The sequence below is a fragment of the Heloderma suspectum genome, chromosome 3 (assembly GCF_057233095.1).
Source record: "Heloderma suspectum isolate Gila_16-S chromosome 3, 16-S_ref, whole genome shotgun sequence".
Classification (NCBI taxonomy): Eukaryota; Metazoa; Chordata; class Lepidosauria; order Squamata; family Helodermatidae; genus Heloderma; species Heloderma suspectum.
Window position 1 is genome coordinate 7,427,720 of NC_139460.1, and position 21,042 is coordinate 7,448,761.

Genomic DNA, 21,042 nt, shown 5'->3' on the forward strand with positions numbered 1-21,042 from the left:
AAGCTGTCTGAGTTGTAGAGAGATGCACATCATAAAGCTAGTAGTTCAGACTTGGAGGATCATGTCACTAGTCCCCATAGAAACTTCCAGCTTTGTGGTTCCTTAAGCTGCTGTACCATAGCTTTGCCCTTTAAGCTCAGGGGATGGGAGATTTATGAAGGGGACTGAACTACACCTGGACTGAGGGAAGAAGGGACCCTCCTTCCTCAACAGTATAAGTCCTGCTGCCACACTCGTCTGCCCTAAACCCTATTGTTAATAGCAAGCTATGGTAACTAGGGGTGAGCTGAAGTTGAACTTTCAGCCAATTTTGCAGGTGTTCCAATGCAAAACTTCCCCTCTGTTGCATGGGGGGGTGGGGAACTAAGATCACCAGTGCACCTGCCAGCTCCTTCGTGCTGCCAGTCACCATCTGCCCTCCCAACCCCGAATGCCACAGAACTACAGCTGTGTCATGATGTAGTATAATTCCAGAACATAAGTTCCTAGTCCTCATGGTTCCAAAGGTAAACTTAAAAAGTAGGTGGGCAATAACTGAAGCCAGAAGGAGGCTCAGTGGGTTTTCAGAGGGAATGCAGCTTTGGTGCTTTCCATTGCCCTTTGCCTCTCCTCAGGGCTCATAGAGGTAGAATAAATCATGCAAAGAAAGTTACAATGCCAGTTTATGTAGGTTTATGCAGTTGAAATAATTTAACTTGGTGCAGAATACAGGTTGTTGTTTTTAAAAGCTCATACAGCCGTGTGTACAAGGCAATTGTACACAGTAATTTGAGACCCATTTGAATACATTCACGGTGCTCCAGCACCCCATAGCTATCAGCCATGATGGCTAAATAGAACCTCCGCAGTCAGATGCAATGTATCTTTTAGTGTTAGATGCTGAGAACAAACAGGGAGGGCTGTTTCCCGGCTGCTAGTGAGCGTCCAAGAAGCACCTGGCTGACCCTTGTTGGAAACTAGACGCTGGGCTTGACGGCCCTTTGGTCTGATCCAGCAGAGCTCTTCTTGTGTTCTTATAAAAACAACAAAGAGTCCAGTGGCACCTTAAAGGCTGAGAAATCTGTGATGGCATAATCCAGCTCTTCTCCAACCTGGTGCCTTCCAGATGTGCTGGACTGTGAGGATTTTCTTGGCCCTTGCAGTTTACATTTGGGTACAATATAGGGCGGCGGTGGTAAAGCTAACGTGCAACAGGGCAAGTAGGGGAGTAACATCCATCGCATTAGAAGCTTGTTAGATGCTGATGCTGATAAGATGTCTTGATAACCTTCCAACTTTATCAACTGTGTCTTCCATATAAGGAGGCTGGGTAAGAAGTAAGGGGTCACAGATAAGAACACGTTGTGGTTTGGGATTTCCCTGTCTGGAAATAAGGGGAAGGAAAAAGGAGCTGTTGACCACAAAAAAGGAGAATTTAGACCTGTTTTGTAGTAAGCAAGAGGTAGGAGGGAATATTTGGGAAATGTGTCATGAGACGGGACGTATAGGATGACGTGGACCGATAGTTGTAAAGGTTTTGGAATATGTGTTAGAGGGGAGGACACCAAATTTGTGGGGGTATTTAAGTTGATACATGGAAGAGATCTGGGTCTTCCTTCTTTACTCTGGGTTGAGCTGCTACTCTAAGGTCTATCGCTTAGGCCTTGGGATGAAACCGGGGTCTGGAGTGGAGTCCCTTTATCTTTCATGGTAAAGTAGCACTTTGTATGTCTTACCTTTGCTTTGTTGCTGTGTGGAAGGTTTGTGTGCTTGTGAAAACTTTACTTTTTATCTTTCTTTAATAAATTCTTTAAGCTTATGTTGTTGTTTTAGTTCTTGGTTGTAGAATTTAAGTAAATCTGAGTGAATGTGAACACTCTGGTCTCAGTCCCCAAAGGAACCTCACCTACAACGTCCGGGCCAAACTGGGGCTGTTTAAAGTAGGTGTGCCTGGGTATTCACTACCTGGAACCCTGAAATTGTAGCCTCCAGTTTTTCCCTTACGTGACTGCAACTCCCATCATCCCTAGCATGCCAATGGGAGTTGCAGTCTAACACATCAGGGGGAGGGCACCAGGTTGGGGAAGGCAGGCATATGCTTTCACAGACACAGTCCACTTCCTCTAATCTAATAGAACATTATGATTGTCTGGAGGGGTCCATGCAGAGTTCTTCTTCATAAGAAAATAGGAAGCGCCCTGAGGCTGGATCAGACGAAGGGTCCACCTAGTCCAGCATTCTGTTCACACAGCGGCCAACCAGCCGCCCACAAGAAACCCACAAGCAGGACAGGAGTGCAACAGCACCCTCCTGCCCATATTCCCCAGAAACTGGTGTACATAGGCTGACTGCCTCTGGTACTGGAGGTAGCACAAAGCCATCAGGACTAGTAGCCAGTGATAGCCTTCTCCTCCAGGAATTTGTCCAATCCCCTTTTAAAGCCATCCAAATTGGTTGGAAGTGAATTCCATAGTTTAACTCTGCGCTGTGTGAAGAAGCCCTTCCTTTTATCTGTCCTGGATCTCCCACCGGTCAGCTTCATGGGATAAACACATTCTAGTATTACGAGAGAAAGAGAGAAATGTCTCCCTGTCCACCTTCTCCACACCATGCAACATTCTCCACACGATGCTTCCTGTAGTGTTAGGAGGATATTTGTAGTGTACCAGTGCACTATCCAGAGGAGTGCTGTGAAGATGGTAGGCCTCACCCCCCCCCAAATAATTTTTGGGTAAATTTGTATGAAAATGCACAGGTCATTAGAGGTGTCCCCCAGGCAAGAAACCCGGAAAGTTTTTGAAGGATAGACATGCACGCAAATTTAGAATGACTAGATTGTATTTACATTTCACCAATGTTAGCCGCAGGGGAACATGGGTTGGAAGGTGCTATTGCACTCATGTCCTGCTTGTGGGTTTCCAGTGGGCATCTGGTTGGCCACTGTGTGAACAGAATGCTGGACTAGATGGACCTTGGTCTGATGCAGCACGGCTCTTCTTATGTTCTTAAAGAGAGAGTGCCTCTGAGCATGTGCAGAATGTTTTTTCTTTCACAACTGAGCACTTACATTCTCCCCCTACCAATTCTTTTCCCCTCCACGCAACCATCCCTCCTCATCCTACCATCCTCCAGCAACTCTTCATGAAAACAGCTGTCTTGTTTTGTGCAACTCCTCTCTATCTCCTCGTTACGCACAAGCTCTCATTGTATCTTCCTCCCTACAACTTCATTTGTGCCAAGACTTCACCCGGATTCATCCAATGAGTCTGTTTTCAAAACTAGGGCTAGGTTACGGAGAAACTCTGAGCATGTGCTAAGTGCCTTTTCCTCACCACTGAAGCTAGAGTTCGTGCAAAATGAAAAAAACACAAATGACAAAACATGCATAGGACTGAGCTGAAAGGGTAGTCAGTTCATTCGATGGAATTGGGTAGGCACAGTATTAAGCCTGCAGTACCATGCTCACAACTCAGGACCTATTTCTGAGTAAACATGCCGAACATCAGGGTGCAAACCTTCCTGCAAGAGTAACTTGTGCTGGAATCCTATGCACACTTTCCTGAGGGTAAGCCTCATGAAACATAATGGGGCTTCTGAGTAGGCATACATGAGCAGCATTTATCTCCCCTCCACTTAAAAAACAAACCCTAACTCCTATTTTTTTTATTAAAGCTTTCTGTTCGTAGGAACATAGGAAGCTGCCTCATGCTGAGTCAGATCCTGGGTCCATCTAGCCCAGTACTGTTGACACTGACTGGCAGCAGCGGCTCTCCAGGGTTTCAGGCAGGATTCTTTCCTAGCCCTACCTGGAGATGCTGGGGATTGAAAGGGAGACCTTCTGCATGCCAAGCACGTGCTCTGCCACTGAGCTACAGCCCTTCCTATTGCTGGGTAATGGCAACTGACAAAAGAGCCCCAGATTTGTTTCTCTGCAACCATGTGAACCCCCTTTTCTCAAAGACTTGAGTGAGGAGAAGGAGAAAAACAAACCCTCTTGTCTGTTTGTATAAAGTCAAATACAGTTCAGAACTTTTCTTGCCCACTGAAGAAAATTCTCTTTCAGAATTCCCCAAGATATGCTCTGGGTGGAATAAAGAAGTGAATGAAAGGGTAGGATAGGGGAGGGAAGAAGAAAAGAAGAATGGTGACTGGAAATGCAGGGTGGGGAGCAGGGGGTAGAGCAAATTCCCTCAGCCAAGTGGCTCCTTTCAGAGAGGTGGTACTTCAGACTTCAGAGGAATTTAGGAGGCTGTGGAGGGTTTGGAAGATGCCCCGGCCGCTTGCTCCCTGGCCTGCCAAGCAAGCCAGCGGGAGCCAGGAGGAGAAGGAGGAGGAGGAGCAAAAGCAGCTGGCGGCAAAGGTGGTGAGAAGGTGGACTCCCTGAGGGAGGGTGTCTTGCCCAAGGGCCCTCAGAAACCTGGAGCTGGCCCTGGGCAGAAGGATGAGCCCTGCGAAAGAACAGACTTTGCTGCCTGGCTCAGTGTGTGGATTAACGGTGTGGATTAACGATACAGTTGGGCAACTTCATGAGTGTTCCTGATGTGGCCCATGGAGGTGTGGAGTAGATTAGAAAGTCTGATGTCTACCTTTTTCTTTTAGAGAAGCCAGCTCTGTATAATAGATTACCTGCCTTGTTTTGGAGAACTTCTTCCAGGTGCTGGGCTGTTTGGAAAGTTCTTTCTTTACATGGGGTTCCTGGTCTGAGATTTCATTCTTGATCTTTCTCTGTTTGCTACAAAGGATGCTGATTACAGGGCCTTGGAGAGAATTTAGCACAAACTCTCAGCGTAGACCATGCAGAATGTAACTTGGACTTTTCACCTCCAGTCCTTTGAGGATGAGTTTCCACTATTTGCATTTGGCTAGAAAGATAACTAGTAGGTTCCCCGCGAACACAGTTTGCGGAGAAAAACCAAATCTAACAAAAGATTTAACTTAACTGCACTTACTGAAACATTCAAAGTGTTGCATCTTTGATATTTACATAACTTCCTTAAATACAATGTTCTTGGTTTAAACTAAACTTTGACTGGGTTACTTTTAACTGTAGGTGTTTCGTAATCCCTCCATTATTTGTTTACAGGCTGTATGTTACTGGCATTTCATTGTACTTTGGCCTGCACCTGTGTTTATAAAAGTGTACAGATAATTTTTGTGCGTGTTCATATTTCATTTTGCTCCGACTTGCAATTACTTATGTTTGTTTAATTATACTTGATATTTTTGTTATTAAAAATAAAACTTTATAGAACTTTTTTATAGAAGATAGCCTAATTCTTTTTAAAAAAGCTTTGTGGACATAAATAAATTCCCAACTTTGAATTATAGTGAAAACTGAGAGCTTCGGCTATTGGGCGGTATAGAAATCAAATAAATAAATAAACAAAAAACCAAACAAACTGTTGTTATGCATGGAATCTGCGTGTCAAGAGCTTTCCTATTAAGTGTGTTTCATGAGAATTGGTCAACGGGAAGGCAGTCAAAAACGGATGATAACTAACTCCCAACTTCGAATAATATATATAAGATATCTGTCTCTATCCAGGTGAGTTTCTTTGCGAGATTGATGGCTTTCCTCACTCCTTATGGCTAAATCTGGTGCCTTCAAAGCCAACCACTTCCAGATGGGTGGCTGTGTTAGTCTGTTGCAGCATAAACCACAAAAAGTCCTGTGGCATCTTTAAAAACACACATTTATTGTGATGTGAGCTTTTGTGGACTACAACCCGCTTAATCATATGCATGTTGCTCTTATGTTCTAAATCAGGATGTACCAGCTAATGAAAGAAGATTCCAGTTATGGAGCAAACAGCACTGATAAAAATGTATCGCTGGACCAAAGTGACAGAAAGCTCCATGTGAAACTTTGCAGCAGGTCTTGCCATGCTGAGCAAATCCTCCAGACTCTCAACGCCTATCGGCAGGACAGCATCTTCACCGATGTGGTGCTTGCAATGGATGGGCAGGAGTTTCCTTGCCACCGTGCTGCCTTGTCAGCCAATAGTGCTTACTTTCGGGCTATGTTTGCTGGAGGGCTGAAGGAAGGTGGCCAAGGCACCATCAGCCTACAAAAGATCTCTGCGCGCAGTATGAGTCTTGTCCTGGACTATATGTATGGGGGGCGTGTCACCATCCAGGAAGACAATGTGGAAGGACTGTTGGAGTTATCCATTTTGCTTCAGATCCCCAAGCTCAAGGATGCTTGTGCTGCCTTCTTGGAAGGACAGCTCCACCCTTGCAACTGTTTGGGCATCATGAGGTTTGCCGACTCTCTCTCCATCACATCTCTTGCTGAGAAGAGCAAGAGGTTTATGCTGGATGGTTTTGTGGAGGTGTCTCACCATGTGGAGTTCCTGGAGCTGGATGCGAAGGAGCTGGGGGTCTGCCTCGCGAGTGAGTGGCTGGTGGTCTCCAAAGAGGAAGTGGTCTTTGAGGCGGTGATGCGGTGGGTGCGCCACAACGAGGCTGCCAGGAAAGGGGCCCTGAAGGATCTCCTGGCACATGTGCGGCTCCCTCTACTGGACCCCGTGTACTTCCTGGAGAAAGTGGAGATGCATGAGCTCATCCAGGAATCCAAAGACTGCATCCCTTTGCTGCAAGAAGCCCGGAAGTATTACATCCTAGGCGCAGAGGTCAGCTCTCCACGCTGTAGACCTAGAAGGTAAAAATGCTGAGTGCTTAATTCAGGGGTGGGCAGAAGGCAGATTTCCAGATGTTTTGAACCTCAGCTCCCCAAATGGTCAGGCATGCTGGGAGATGACATCCAAAACATCTGGGGATCTACTTTCTGCCCTCCCCAGGTCTAGTTAATTAATTAGAACCATTTCTATTCTGCCTTTCTATACCAGGTACTCAAGGTGGTTAAACGTAGGAATGTAGGAAGCTGCCTTATACGGAGTCAGGCCTTTGGTCCATCTAGCCCAGTATTGTCAACACTGACTGGAAGCAGCGGCTCTCCAGGTTTTCAGGCAGGATTCTTCCTTGCCCTGCTTGGAGATAACAGAGCTCAAAATGAATAAACATTTATTTAGCATCTACAAGAGTGCACTAGACACATTTATTGCTATTTTATCTTAACAACCCTGGGCTGCTTCCATGCTAGCTGTTAATTGCCATGATTCTTTCCCTCCCTCATCATTATGATGACATCACTGATGACATCATTGCCAGAAATTACATATTTTTGTTCTATTTCCTCAGGATTCAAAGTAGAAGGAATAGTATGGAAGCAGAGGCAGAGGCAGTTAAAACAGAATAACCCCATTTCTATTATCCATCAATATAACTGCTTGATGAAGGGCCTGATACAGAAATCATACACAATGGGAGTAACCCAATGAAAATAACAAAACAACACAGTATTATTTGTCTTAAAATTTCCAAAAGTCCCAGTTCTCAATTATGACTACTCCTCTTGCAGCTGTGGCAAGATATGCTTCCTGTAGTCGCTGTCCCCATCCCTGACTGGGGATGATGGGAGTTGTAGTCCACATCCAACACATCTGGGCAGTGCCAGGTTGAGGAAGTCTGGCCAAAGGAACTCTCCATCCATGCATTCCCTGATGATGCCAGAGAAACACAAATGTTCTCCTCCTGAAAGAAAAGTACAATGTGGAAGGAGAAGAAACAAACCCAGAAATAATTAAAAACAACAACAGGAACACACAAACACATGAGAGAATGTGTCCACTCAACAATACCAAAATGGTCATGCCCTTGATCTTTTATGGATATTTTGTTTATTCGAGCCAAGCTGTTCAGGGTTTAGGATTCATTTCTCCCCTGATCTAGACCTGATCACCACGGCAACAACTGTGAGCGTGGGGGACACCCAGAAACCCTCGAAAGAGAAAAATACCTCACTGAACAAGTCCAGTTCAAAGTGCTGCACTCTTCTATAACTGAATGGTTATACCCTAGGGTTACCATTACATTCTGGTGGGCTGGTTCGCACAATCAGTGCAGCCCAGCATGGCTTATTTAAGCCACGGTGGGTTGTGGCACATGCCAGTGGTCATTTTGAATATTCAACCCCCAGCGGGGGTTGCCATGGTTTGCCATGCCATCCGAACCCAGGCAACATGGCTTGTTGGAGGGGGAAACAACCCTCCAAGAACCCTGCAACAGGCCATAGGTTATTGGAGGGCTGTTTCCCCCTCCAACAAGCCATGCTGCCCACGTTCAGACAAAGAGGCAGTAATTAGACCACTCCTGAAAAAGCCTAACCTGGACCCAGAGGATGTTAACAATTATAGGCCAGTGGCCAACGTCCCCTTCCTGGGCAAGGTGCTTGAGCGGGTGGTTGTAGGACAGCTCCAGGCACTCTTGAATGAAACGGATTATCTAGATCCATTTCAATCGGGCTTCAGGCCTGGTTTTGGAACGGAAATTGCCTTGGTCGCCCTGTGGGATGACCTCTGCCGGGAGAGGGACAAGGGGAGTGCGACCCTGTTGATTCTCCTGGACCTCTCAGCAGCTTTCGATACCATCGACCATGTTATCCTTCTGGATAGGTTGTCTGGGTTGGGAGTTGGAGGCACTGCACTACAGTGGTTCCGCTCCTACTTGGATGGCCGATTCCAGAAGGTGGTGCTGGGGGATTATTGCTCTGTGCCATGGCAATTGTGCCATGGGGTTCCACAGGGCTCTATTTTATCCCCCATGCTGTTTAACATCTACATGAAACCGCTGGGGGAGGTTATCCGGAGGTGTGGGCTGAGGTGCCATCAATATGCAGATGACACCCAGCTCTACCTCTCTTTTACATCAAAACCAGGTGAGGCAGTGACTGTTCTGAATCAGTGCCTGGGCACGGTAATGGACTGGGTGAGGGCCAATAAACTGAAACTCAATCCAGACAAGATGGAGGTACTGTTAGTGGGTGGTTCGTCTGCCCGGCTAGGTGATATTCAACCTGTTCTGGAGGGGGTTGCACTCCCCCTAAAGGATCAGGTTCGTAGTTTGGGGGTGCTCTTGGATCCAGAACTGTCACTTGAGGCACAGGTGAACTCAGTGGCACGGAGCACTTTTTATCAGCTTAGGCTGGTATACCAACTACGCCCTTATCTGGACAGAGATAGCCTAGCTACAGTTATCCATGCTCTGATAACTTCTCGTCTGGATTACTGCAATGCATTATACGTGGGGCTGCCTTTGAAAACGGTCCGGAAACTTCAGCTGGTCCAAAATAGGGCAGCAAGATTGTTAACAGGGACTGGCTTGCGAGCTCATATTACGCCAGTTCTTTTCCAGCTGCACTGGCTGCCAGTCCATTTCCGGGCCCGATTCAAAGTGCTGGTGTTAACATTCAAAGCCCTTAACGGCTTGGGGCCAGGTTACCTGAAGGATCGCCTCCTCCCATATGTGCCTGCCCGGACCTTAAGATCATCCTCAGCAGCCCTCCTCCGTGAGCCCCTGCCAAAGGAAGTGAGGCAGGTGGCTACTAGGAGGAGGGCTTTTTCTGTTATGGCACCCCGGTCTGGAATGAGGTTCACCTGGCACCTACATTGTATTCCTTTCGGCGCCAGGTGAAGACCTTTTTATTTTCCCACGCATTTTAGCATTTTAGCTTTCTAAATTTTTATCTTTGCTGTTTTAAATCTGTATTTTAAACTCCTGCACTGCTGCTAGGTTTTATTGTGGTTGTATTGTTATATTGTGGTTTTAATGTTCTATATATTTTAAATTGTTTTATTGTGTGTTGTTTGGTTTTAATTTTTGTGAACCGCCCAGAGAGCTTCGGCTATTGGGCGGTATAGAAATGAAATGAATAAACAAACAAACAAACACAACAAGCTGTGGCTGGGGCTTGAATGTGCCGCAACTCACCATGGCTTAAATAGGCAACGCTAGGCTGCAATGATTGTGCAAACCTGGTGCCTATGAAATAAGCAGTGATCGTGCGAAGCAGCTCAGTGTGTTCTGCGTTTTCCCCATGTCTATTATCAAGACCTAGATTTTCTCCCTCGCTCTCACGCACGCACTCACTCTCACACTCATGCATACACCATTTCTGCCTGCAATGCCAGCCTTTCCAGTGTGTTCTCTCAAAGCAGTCTTAATGTTTTTCATGGCTGCTAGACCTTGAATTAGTAGCTTCCTGCTTTGAGTTTCTGCCCATTTAATTGCTTCCTGTTGAGAGTCTTGGCGGTGCTAAAGGGCCCTAGTGTGGGTCTTAAGTGCTGGATCAGCCCCTGCTTTATAGGAGTTTGTCACATCCTGGGTCAGGTTGTGTTGCCATTACATCTTATTGCACCCCGAGACTTAATCCATTTCTTTTCATACTCCAGATTCATGGAATTAGCAGAGATGATTGTTGTGATTGGAGGCTGTGATAAGAAAGGACTTTTGAAACTCCCTTTCGTGGATATGTTCCATCCCGAGAGGAAGCAGTGGAAGCCACTCTCAAGCGTGCCTGGATATACCAAATCAGAGTTTGCAGCCTGTACCCTGAAGAATGATGTATACATCTCAGGTGAGAGACGGGCAAAAATACCCGTGTATTTTAGCTTCAAGCTCTTCCTGCCCGTCACTCAGCCCTAGGAGAGGCATTTCAGCCTTTTAGAATGTGGGGGGAAAACTGCACAAAAGACAGGAAAGCATTGAACCTTCAAAGTTGAGGGAAAGGGGGCAGGCCCATCTGAGGAACTTCGGAGAGCCAGATTTGGTCATTTGGCCTGTGGGCCTGAGGTTCCACACCCCTGGAATAAACAGTGGTGCACTAGATGAACTGGTGACTGAGGCAGATGTGTGTATTCATATGCCTGGCCTGCTTTTTGCCAATTTGCTGCTGTTGTTACCAACATAGTCCTCTACTAAATGACTGCTTTTAGCGTAGAATTCCCCCTCCCCCTGGTCAGTATTTAATGTAACACCTGCTTCCCGTGGCATTCAGTCCCCAAAGCTCCTGTATCACGTGGCCGCTCTGTGTTTGCTTTCGAAGGGGGCCACATCAACAGCAGAGATGTTTGGCTGATGAGCTCCCAGCTGAACGTCTGGATCAAGGTTGCCGGCTTGCAGAAAGGCCGGTGGAGACACAAGATGGCCAGCCTCCATGGAAAGGTACTTCTCTTTACTTCCCAAAAGCCAGAGCGCCAAGGGGTCGCTCACAGTGGCCAGAGCTCAGAGCCTGCATGACACTTGGCAGTCTTAGGTGAACTGTTACAGTTTTCTCCAACCTGGTGCACGCTGGGTGAGTTGGATGACATTCTTGGCCAGAAATTGCTTTGGATGATTGGAGTTGTAGTCCAACACATCTGGAGGACACTGGGGTTGCGGAAGGATGAGCTATTACAGTGTTATTTTCATTATTTTTAGCCATTTCTACCTCCCTGGGGACAGAGCTCTGGGTTACAGGCCACACATACTGGGTTTTCCCCCTTCCTAGCACTGTTCACCCCATGATGTGTCAAGATTGCAGCATGATGTGCTTCCCCACCCATGTCAGGGGCAGCTGATGAGGTGGCCCCAGGGCCATACTACATGTTACGCTGCAGTTCTCTGATGAGGCAAACTTTGGGGAAGAGCCGTAGCTCAGTGGCAGAGTCCCTGCTTTGCATGCCGAAGGTCCCATGTTCGATCCCCGGCATCTCCAGGGAGGAATGGAAAAAACTCCTGCCTGAAACCCGGACAGCTGCTCTTAGTCAGTGTCACCAGTACTGGGCTAGATGGACCAAGTATAAGGCAATATAGGGCAGCTTCCTATGTAACAATGGAAGTGTGTGTGTGTGTGTAGTGTTATAGCCATGGAGGAGAAAACATACAGAGAACAGTTTAGTGCCCATATGATTTTCCCCTCCGTGGCTAATAGCCACTGCTGAGGACCGCCTGGATTGGGGCTGCAACATGGAGGAAAGGCTTGAGTCTCCCCTCTCCTGTATGCCAATCCAAATTTCTTTTTACTGTGGCTCCATGGCTGCTGCTATAACAACAACAACAACAACAACAGTTGCAGCAATAATAGTAGCACTGTTGTAACTGTTACTATTTTAGAGGGCCCCAGGGTGGCACCCTGTCCTCTTTGTGTAAAATATACGTGACTGACACGGGCGTTCACTGAAGGGCAACTCGTTGTTGTTCAGTCGTTCAGTCGTGTCCAACTCTTCGTGACCCCATGGACCACAGCACGCCAGGCCTTCCTGTCCTGCGCTCTCTCCCGGAGCGTGCTCAAGTCCATATTCATTGCATCAGTGATGCTATCTAGCCATCTCATCCTCTGCCGTCCCCTTCTCCTTTTGCCTTCAATCCTTCCCAGCATCAGGGTCTTTTCCAGGGAGTTTTCTCTTCGCATTAGGTGGCCAAAATATTTGAGCTTCAGCTTCAGTCTCTGTCCTTCCAATGAGCACTCAGGGTTGATTTCCTTTAGGATGGACTGACTGGACCTCCTTGCAGTCCAGGGGACTCGTAAGAGTCTTCTCCAGCACCACAGTTCAAAAGCATCAGTTCTTTGGCGCTCAGCCTTCCTTATAGTCCAGCTCTCACAGCCATACGTTGCTACTGAGAAAACCATATCTTTGATTAGACGGACCTTTGTCGGCTAGGTGATGTCTCTGCTTCTTACTGTGCTGTCTAGGTGTGCCATAGCTTTCCTCCCAAGGAGCAAGCGTCTTTTAATTTCATGGCTACAGTCACCATCTGCGATGATCTTGGAGCCCAAAAAAATAAAATCTGTCACTGCTTCCATTTCTTCCCCTTCCATATGCCAGGAAGTGATGGGGCCAGATGCCATGATCTTAGTTTTTTTAATGTTGAGTTTCAAACCAGCTTTTGCACTCTCCACTTTCACCCTCAACAAGAGGCTCTTTAGATCCTCTTTGCTTTCTGCCATTAGGGTGGCATCATCTGCGTATCTGAGGTTGTTGATAATTCTCCCGGCAATCTTAATTCCGACCTGTGATTCATCCAACCGGCGTTTCTCATGATGTACTCTGCATATAAGTTAAATAAGCAGGGTGACAATATGCAGCCTTGTCGTACTCCTTTCCCAATTTTGAACCAATCAGTTGTTCCATGTCCGGTTCTTGAAGGGCAACTCACCAGCTTGCTAAATAAGCACCAATTTCAGTGTTGCATCGTAGCCACCCTCCTTGGGGCGCCGGGCAGTGTATATGGATGTGGTTTAGCCTCCTTAACCTTCACCTCAACCCTTTGAGGTAGTTTAGAGGGGGAGGGTGAGCGGGAGAGAGAGAGAGAGACTGGCTCAAAGACACCCAGTGGGCTTCATGACTAAGCAGGAACTTGAATTCTGATCTTTCCACTCCTAACTTGACTCTCTCACCCTGTCTTCCCCAAGCGAATGCCTTCCAGATGTGTCCCATCACCCCTAGTCAGCATGGCACCAGGCTGGGGAAGGCTGTTATGGCTAGTTACTTGAGAGTAAGCCTCACTGAACTCAGTGGGACTTCCTTCCATCAGCCATGCTGGCTGGAGGTAGTAGGAGTTGTAGCCCAACGCATCTTGAGGGGTCCAGGTTGGGGAAGGCTGCTCTAACCACTACATCACATTACTCCACCCTCCTTACATGCATGTCCCTTTGCCTGGTTAAGACGCTGAACTGCAGACCAGAAGGTCAGCAGGACAGCAGTTCAAGACCCGAGTGCCACATGACAGAGTGAGCTCCCGTCTTCAGACCCAGCTCCTGCCAACTTAGCAGTTTGAAAGCAAGAAATTGCAAGTAGATAAATAGGTACCACCTTGGCGGGAAAGGTAACAGCGTTCCGTGCACCTCAGTGTTCAGTCATGCCGGCCACATGACCACGGAAGCGTCTCCGGACAGCGCTGGCTCTTCGGCTTAGAAACGGGGATGAGCACCACACCTTAGAGTCGGACACGACTGGTTGGGGACACCTTTTTTAAGATTGGATACCCACACATCTAATTCCGCTGCTTCTCGTCGACAGATCTATGCGGTGGGGGGGTACGACGGCTTTCACCGCCTGGCCAGTGTGGAGTGCTACGATTCCTTCTCCAACAGCTGGACGGCCGTCGCGCCTTTGCCAGAAGCAGTGAGCTCGGCAGCCCTTGTCTCCTGCCTCAACAAGCTCTATGTGGTTGGGGGTGCGATGGATGATGGGGCCAACACAGCAAAGGTACTGGAACGCATCTGGAGAAAACCAAGGCAATTTGCAGCAGTAAGGAAAAGGGGAGAAGCACTGAAGTGTCTCTGGAATTAAACAGTAACCTTTTGAATTTGGCCCTAGTTGCAAAATTTGGCCTCTTTTGAATCTCAAGCTGCATTCTGCAAGGAACAAAGTCCAAATTCTGACTTCCGTGACAACTGCTGGGTTTGGGTAGTGATATTTTGGAAGGTCCAATATTAGGATTTTGCTCAATTCTGGTGACCAGGCCTAACGTTCTCTCTGTGGAACTGTATGGTTTATCACTTTCCTCCCCTCCTGGTTTTGCAGGTGATCAGCTCTTCCTTCTCAGTGGCAAATAGGTGATGGGCACAATTCTGTTCACATCAGGAGCGTTGATTTCTATATGGGTCAGCCACTTATGAGTTGCCAGAAAAGTGGAAATGCATCACCCAAAACAAGGACAAAAGAGGACATTGATTTGCATAAAATTTGCATGTGCTGGTTTATATGTAGCTGCAAATTTTGAAATAATGATTATAACTGAAATAGAAATTCAGTACATCTCACCTTTAGTAATGGCTGTCGAACGGACCCCAACAGAAATGGTGATTTGCTGTCCAGGTTCTGAATTCCTCTGTCCAATGGGCAAAAGTTCTCCATTAATACAAGTTCCCATTTTGTATATACGACCTTCTACAGAAGCTCAGATCTGCTGGTTGCCAGCTCATCGACCACCCTGACTGCACCACTCCCCTCCTGGCCTCTGCTTCCCTGAAACGTGGTGTGCACCTGCACTCATAGCACGCACAGCTACCTTTGGAGACAGCGTTTCATCTCAGCACCACTTCCTGGAATGCCCATGTGACCATCCAGATCTGTTGGACTACAGCTCCTACAATCCTCAGCCAGCATTGTAATTACCAATCTTCTTACTCTCCAGGAGAAGAAACACATTTTTCAACTCCCACACAAACTTTGCTTTTTACATGCCTTTCAAATTGAATTCAGACAATGGCGAGCATGAATCAGTCTGCTCCAGCCGTGTGTTCTCCAGATGTTTTGGACTCCCTCTTCTATTATCCCTCATTATTGGCCATGCTGGCTGAGGCTGGTGGGAGTTGAAGTCCAAAACATCTGGAGGACACCAGGTTGGGGAAGGCGCCATTGATTCACTAACCTGTCCACCTGAGATCATCCGAGGAGGCCTTAGTGGTCATTCCACGACCAACAGAATGTTGACGTCAGTTGGGCCTTCTCAGTTGTGGCCCCCACTCTCTGGAACACTCTCGCACATGTGTTCCAAGAGGCAGAAACTGTGGCACGCTTCACATGGGAGAGGGAGGCCAAAACATCTGGAGGCCACCAGGTTGGGGAAGACTGATTCATGGGAGCTGAGAAATGTGCTTCTTCTCCTGGACAGTAAGAAGAAGATTGATAATCGCCAGTTGTTCTGGCCGCCTTCAGGAAGGGGCCTTCAAGGTTGGAGATGAGACTCGGTTGTTGACTGGTTGTTTGCTCCCCCAGGTGCAGTGCTACGACCCTGAGGAAAATAAGTGGGGCCTCCTGTCTCCTGCCCCTTTCAGCCAGCGATGCATCAATGCCGTCACTTTGGACAACTTGATTTATGTTGTCGGAGGGCTCCTGAGTAACATCTTCAGCTACGATCCCCAGAACGACACTTGGAGCGAAGTGGCATCTCTGCCTGGGCCTCTAGTAAGGAGAATCTCCTGGGGCCTTTAGGGCAGGGCAGAGCAGAAGCAATGGAGGCTGGTTACTCCGATGTCAGTGGCGTGGTGAATCTGCTCCGGGTTTCAGTCAGAAGCAGTCAGAACTCTAAAGGAGCTCTCCGAGGTGCTTCGCAAAGTGTTCTTAAACTGCTCTGGAGATGGAGGAAGGAGGGACTAACAGCTAACAGCCAATCAGCGCTGTGCATAGCCAGCCAATCAACACAGCCAAACTTAAAGAAATGGCAGTAGGAGGATGTTGAGTCTACCGTGCCAGTAGAAAAGATCAGTGAGGGCTGGTGGCTCCAGTATCTGTGGGGCGGTGGATCCGCTCCGGGTTTCAGCCAGAACCAGTCGGAACTCTAAAGGAGCTATCCAGGGTGCTTTGCACCCTGGATAGCTCCTTTAGAGTTCTGACTGGTTCTGGCTGAAACCCGGAGCGGATCCACCGCCCCACGGACATCGGAGCCCCCAGCATCCACTGGGCAGTAGGCAGACCAGGACCCACTGGTAGATCTCTGGGTGGTTCCTAGCAGATTGAATCCCGATTGTTTTAACAGTAGCAAGAATAAACTGATTTCCTCCACCGAAATCAGGCTGCTGAAATGCAGAAATCTTGGAGGGAATCGAGAGAGCCGACTTCTGTAGAACCCCCGACTCCTGGCTTGTAATTCCTCTGCCAAGACAGGATCTGGAAGCCAGCTAGAAACCCTGGCTTATAACTCCATCTTGCTCGAGGAGAGACAAGCCAGGAGTCAGGGTTTGGATGCAATGCCAAGCTTTCTATGGCTGGTATGTTCCTGGTCACTTCAGCCGTTTTGGCTTGCAGGAGGAGGCAAGCAGGAGCCATCCGGCGCTTTACTGATGAGCCAGAAGTCTCAGCAGTTCTGGCGTGCTGCTTTTATGGAAATGCGGCTGATAACAGTCTGCCGTCTCTTCTGCTCCTCCTGCCTCTTTGTTTATTTATTTATTTATTGCATTTATATCCCGCCTTTTTTCCTCTTGCAAGGAGCCCAAGGCAGCTTACATTATCCCCCTCCTCTCCATTTTATCCTCACAACAACAACCCTGTGAGGTGGGTTGGGCTGAGAGTCTGTGACTGGCCCAATGTCACCCAGTGAGCTTCCATGGCCGAGTGGGGACTAGAACCCGGATCTCCCAGCTCCCAGTCCAACACTCTTGCCACTACACCACGCTGGCTCTCCTTGTGTTGTCTGCACAATCTCCACGCACACTTTCCAAGACAAAGGAGCCCAAGGGTTGCGTGCGTGCGCATGCGTGTGCATGCGCATGCGCGTGCGAAACTGGCCACCCAACAGCCTGACCAATGCTAGTCCTGCATCAGAGTTGGTGTTACAACTCCTGTTTTAATTAATGTCTCTTCTCTAAATCTGTAGAAATATAGATGATACATGTCAGTTTCAAAGAGGGTGGTTTTTTTCCTATTGTGGCTTCCAACCAAGGGACCCTGGCAACTGGGTAGTTGTGTAGAAAGCCAAAGAATCTTAAAAAAAAGAATCCTCTGTGCTCTTACAAAACTACAAGCCCCGTGGTCCTTTGGAGTGGGAGGCGCATGACTGTGAAGGCAGTTTCAAACTCATTTAAATGTGCAGTTTGAGTTGAATGTGCCGATACAGCGGCTGTCCGTCCTCTCTTATGGAGGGAGAGTGTGCCATTCAATTTAGGGCAAAATCCTATGCATGTTTAGACAGAAGGAAGTCCTACAACTCCCAGCATCCCCAGCCAGCCATACTGGGGGATGCTGGGACAATCCTATGCATGTCTACTCAGAAGTAAGTCTTTCTGAGTTCAAAGAACTTACCTCCAGGAACATGGGTATAAGATTGCATCTTAAATAACTTAAGTGTGAACATCTTAGACCAGGGAAAGCCGACGTGGCATCAGCTATTGGGTGGTATAGAAATAAATAAACAAACAAGCACACACACAAAATAAATGTGGCCTCAGACACCTTTCTTGGTACTCACCAAGGTCTCCTACACTTTTTCTTACTGGCAACTGTAAAATTGCTGGAAAATAGGTTTCTGTTGGGCTGAAAGCTGTTGGGGTCAAAGGAGTTGTTGAGCCTGTTGGGGCTCAGATGCCCCAACATTGGACTCAGTCTTATGGGCTACTTGTCCTTTGACACACCTCCAGTGGAGGCCGGTGGCTCTGTTGTCAGTGAGGCAGCGAATGTGCTCCGGGTTTCAGTCAGAACCAGTCAGCACTCTAAAGGAGATCTCCAAGGTGCTTCACCAGCCACCACTGTATGCCTCCCATGGCAGCCATTTTGTGGTATTGCCCAGGACAGTTCCTCAAATCGCCATATATGCCCACAGCCTAAAAAGGTTCCCAACCCCTGTATTAGACTATTTATGATTCTGGTGCTTCACGTTAATTTCCACCGCTTTTCAGTGTCGCTTTAGTGTCCCACCACACCACAAAATGTGTGGCTAGCTTTGGGCCTGGGTCCTTGATTGTTCTGCCTTCTTTCTCTTCCTTCAGGAGAGCTGCGGAGTCACTGTGTGCGAGGGCAAGATCTACATCCTGGGGGGCAGAGATGAAAATGGGGAAGGCTCTGACAAAGTATTCACTTTTGACACAATGACCGGCAGCGTGGAACCTCAGCCCTCTCTGCAGCGCTGCACCAGTTACCACGGTTGCGTGACCGTCCTACGGCGCACGAGCAGATGACCTGGTGGCTGACCCCCCTTTCCTCCCCTCCTCCACAGTCCTGATGCCCTTTTGAAAAGCCGCCAATACTGGGTGCCAAAAGATGCCTTCTTAATGGAACTGCCATTAGTATTCCCTTCCTCCATCTTCTGGCTGTCACTGTGCCCAGTGTGACCTGATGTAATGTCTTATCAGATGACTGCGGTGGGTGCCAGATCTTTCTTTTTTGCCAGGTACAGCTGTAATGGAAATGAAATCCATGCCATCAGCATGTATCCCCACCTTTCTTTTGAGGGGACAGTGTGAGTCTCAGGGCCAGGTCTACACATGGCTTTGGGACACTCTGGTGTCTGTGGCAGCAAGCAAACATGGCAACCCCTTCCTGCCTGCCCCCCCCCCCGGTAAAAAATAGTATGTGTGAGTTTACTGCGCTCAGTAGTAAGGATGTGCAAATCAGGAAAACTCAAGCTCGTCTGAATTCCACCTCAAAGCTCATTCCGACTCGTGTCTGAGCTTTGTTTTTTCTTTTTGCACAAAAACTTTTGTGTGTTTTCATGGATATTTTTTCAAATGTATGCATCACTTGTGCACATTTTTTAAACATATGTGCTGTTCTCCCATGGATTAAAATGTTTTTGTGCACCTTTTTCAAATGTACGTATTGTTTCGAACAATTTTTTGTTTGTTCCGTGAATCACATTGCAAACTCAGAAATGTAACCGCAGCTTGCGTTCAAGTCCGCTCGTAGTTCTGGGAGATGCAAACTGGGTAAATTCTAGTCAACAACAAACTGAAACAAATTTCCCATACATCCTAACTCAAGACAACACCTATATTCTGCCACCCAAGGTGGCCATCTCACTCTGCCTCTGTAGCGAGTTTGACACCGGAAGAACTGGCAAGGAGTCGGGTGTGAACTGACAGTGTCTTATATGCTGTTTGAATGCATGGAGATACGTTTGGCCTAACTGGCAGCTGTACAGTTAATTCGGGAGGCCTCCCGCACAGGCCGGTAATTTACAGCTTCACCTTGGGAAGGAAAGCCCCCCTTCTCCTGAAGGGGCTGAGGTGTGTGTGCTCGCTTGTCAGCTCCTGAACTAGGGAGAGACACCTATAAAATCCAGCAGGCTGGTCTTGCTCTTTGGTCTCGCTCCAAGGGGGAATACATACGCTACCAGCCTGGAGCACACTTGCCTAGGGGAATGTCTCGCACGCTGTGGGGACCCCAGAGTACATTCAGCTGTGGCGAAGGTGTGCTTTGTCAACTGAAGGGATGTGAGCTTTCTTTGCATATTCTTTCTGCCTCCGTTTATCATCTGTGTGTAATCTGTGTGTAATCAATAAACTGTTAAACTGATCCATTTGTGACTTTGTCTCACTTTGGCAGATATGAATCTGATTTAATTGAGACCGAAGTAAATCAGGACCCCAAAATCAACACAGCCTCCCAGTATGGCTGGCCATGCTGAGCAGGGAGGTTGGCATGCATTCATTCTTTCAGCCAAGATTAGCTCCCAAAGTGGAACATAGGAAGCTGCATTATACCAAGTCAATTGGCCCATCTACTTTGGTATTGTCTACATCAGGGGTAGGCAACCTGTGCCCTCCAGATGTTTTAGACTACAACTCCCATGAGCCCTAGCCAGCAAGGCCAGTGGTCAGGGATTATTGGGTTTGTCATCCAAAATTTCTGGAGGCACAGGTTGCCCACCTTGGTCTACATTGTCTGGCAGCAGGCAGGCAGATCCTTCCCAGCCCTACCTGGAGGTGCTGTGGATTGAACCTGGGGCCAAAAGCAGGGGCTCCACCATTCTGCTCCCAGCCCTTCCCTTTTCTACCATTGGTGTCCCCTCTCCTCATATTGAAATGTTGACTGTAAGCTCCTCTGGGTGATGTCCTTTTTGTTTGTTTTGTGTTTCATGTTAGGATCTGAACCCGGGACCTTCTGCATGTAAAGTGTGTGCTTTACCACTGAGCTACAGTTTTTCCTTTCTGCATAACCACAGGGGTTACTTGAAAATGGTTTACACTTAAAATCCATGCAAAGGTACAATACCATGAAGGACATGTTGGCGGAGGCCGTCTCCTCTGGCCCCTCGCAGGGTGGCCATGTGTCCTCTTTTATGGAGGGCTGTCCTCTGTTTGAAGATGTTCTCTGTTTCAAGGGTCGCCTTCTTCAATTCCAGTTTAAAGATAGAGAACCAGAAGTGCTGCTGCCCATCAGAGTTAGCTCCTGGACAGCAGATGGAACAGGCAGGTATGCAGGTCACCTGGTCTCTACGGTGAGATACACTGTATTTCTATTTAAGTTATAATAATAATTCCTGAATTTGCATCTATACATATCAATTGGCACAAGCAGATTTTATGCAAATTGCTATCCTCTTTTATGGTTGATGCATTTCCTCTTTTTCGGCAATTCATGTGGCCACCAGAGGCCCTGGCAGGTCATGACATAGTCCAGGTTTCCACATAGGTGGCACTGGGGAGGACAAGAGCCCCCCCCCAGGTATGTCTCCTCATTGCTGGACCCCTGTGGCAACTTACAGGAAAGGCAAATTACAGCTGAATCATACAACTGCAACCTT

General features: G+C 47.7%; 1 protein-coding gene across 1 annotated transcript; it reads left to right on the forward strand.

Annotated features, from left to right (window-relative positions):
• The first annotated feature begins 1,573 nt into the window (after nt 1-1,573).
• On the forward strand, nt 1,574-19,808 carry KLHL35 (kelch like family member 35). Its single transcript, XM_084845387.1, has 7 exons — nt 1,574-1,689; nt 5,747-6,640; nt 10,269-10,453; nt 10,922-11,040; nt 13,878-14,066; nt 15,582-15,770; nt 18,287-19,808. The coding sequence occupies exons 1-7, from the start codon at nt 1,574-1,576 to the stop codon at nt 18,473-18,475; spliced, it is 1,881 nt and encodes a 626-aa protein (XP_084701513.1). The 3' UTR covers nt 18,476-19,808.
• Nucleotides 19,809-21,042: the final 1,234 nt, after the last annotated feature.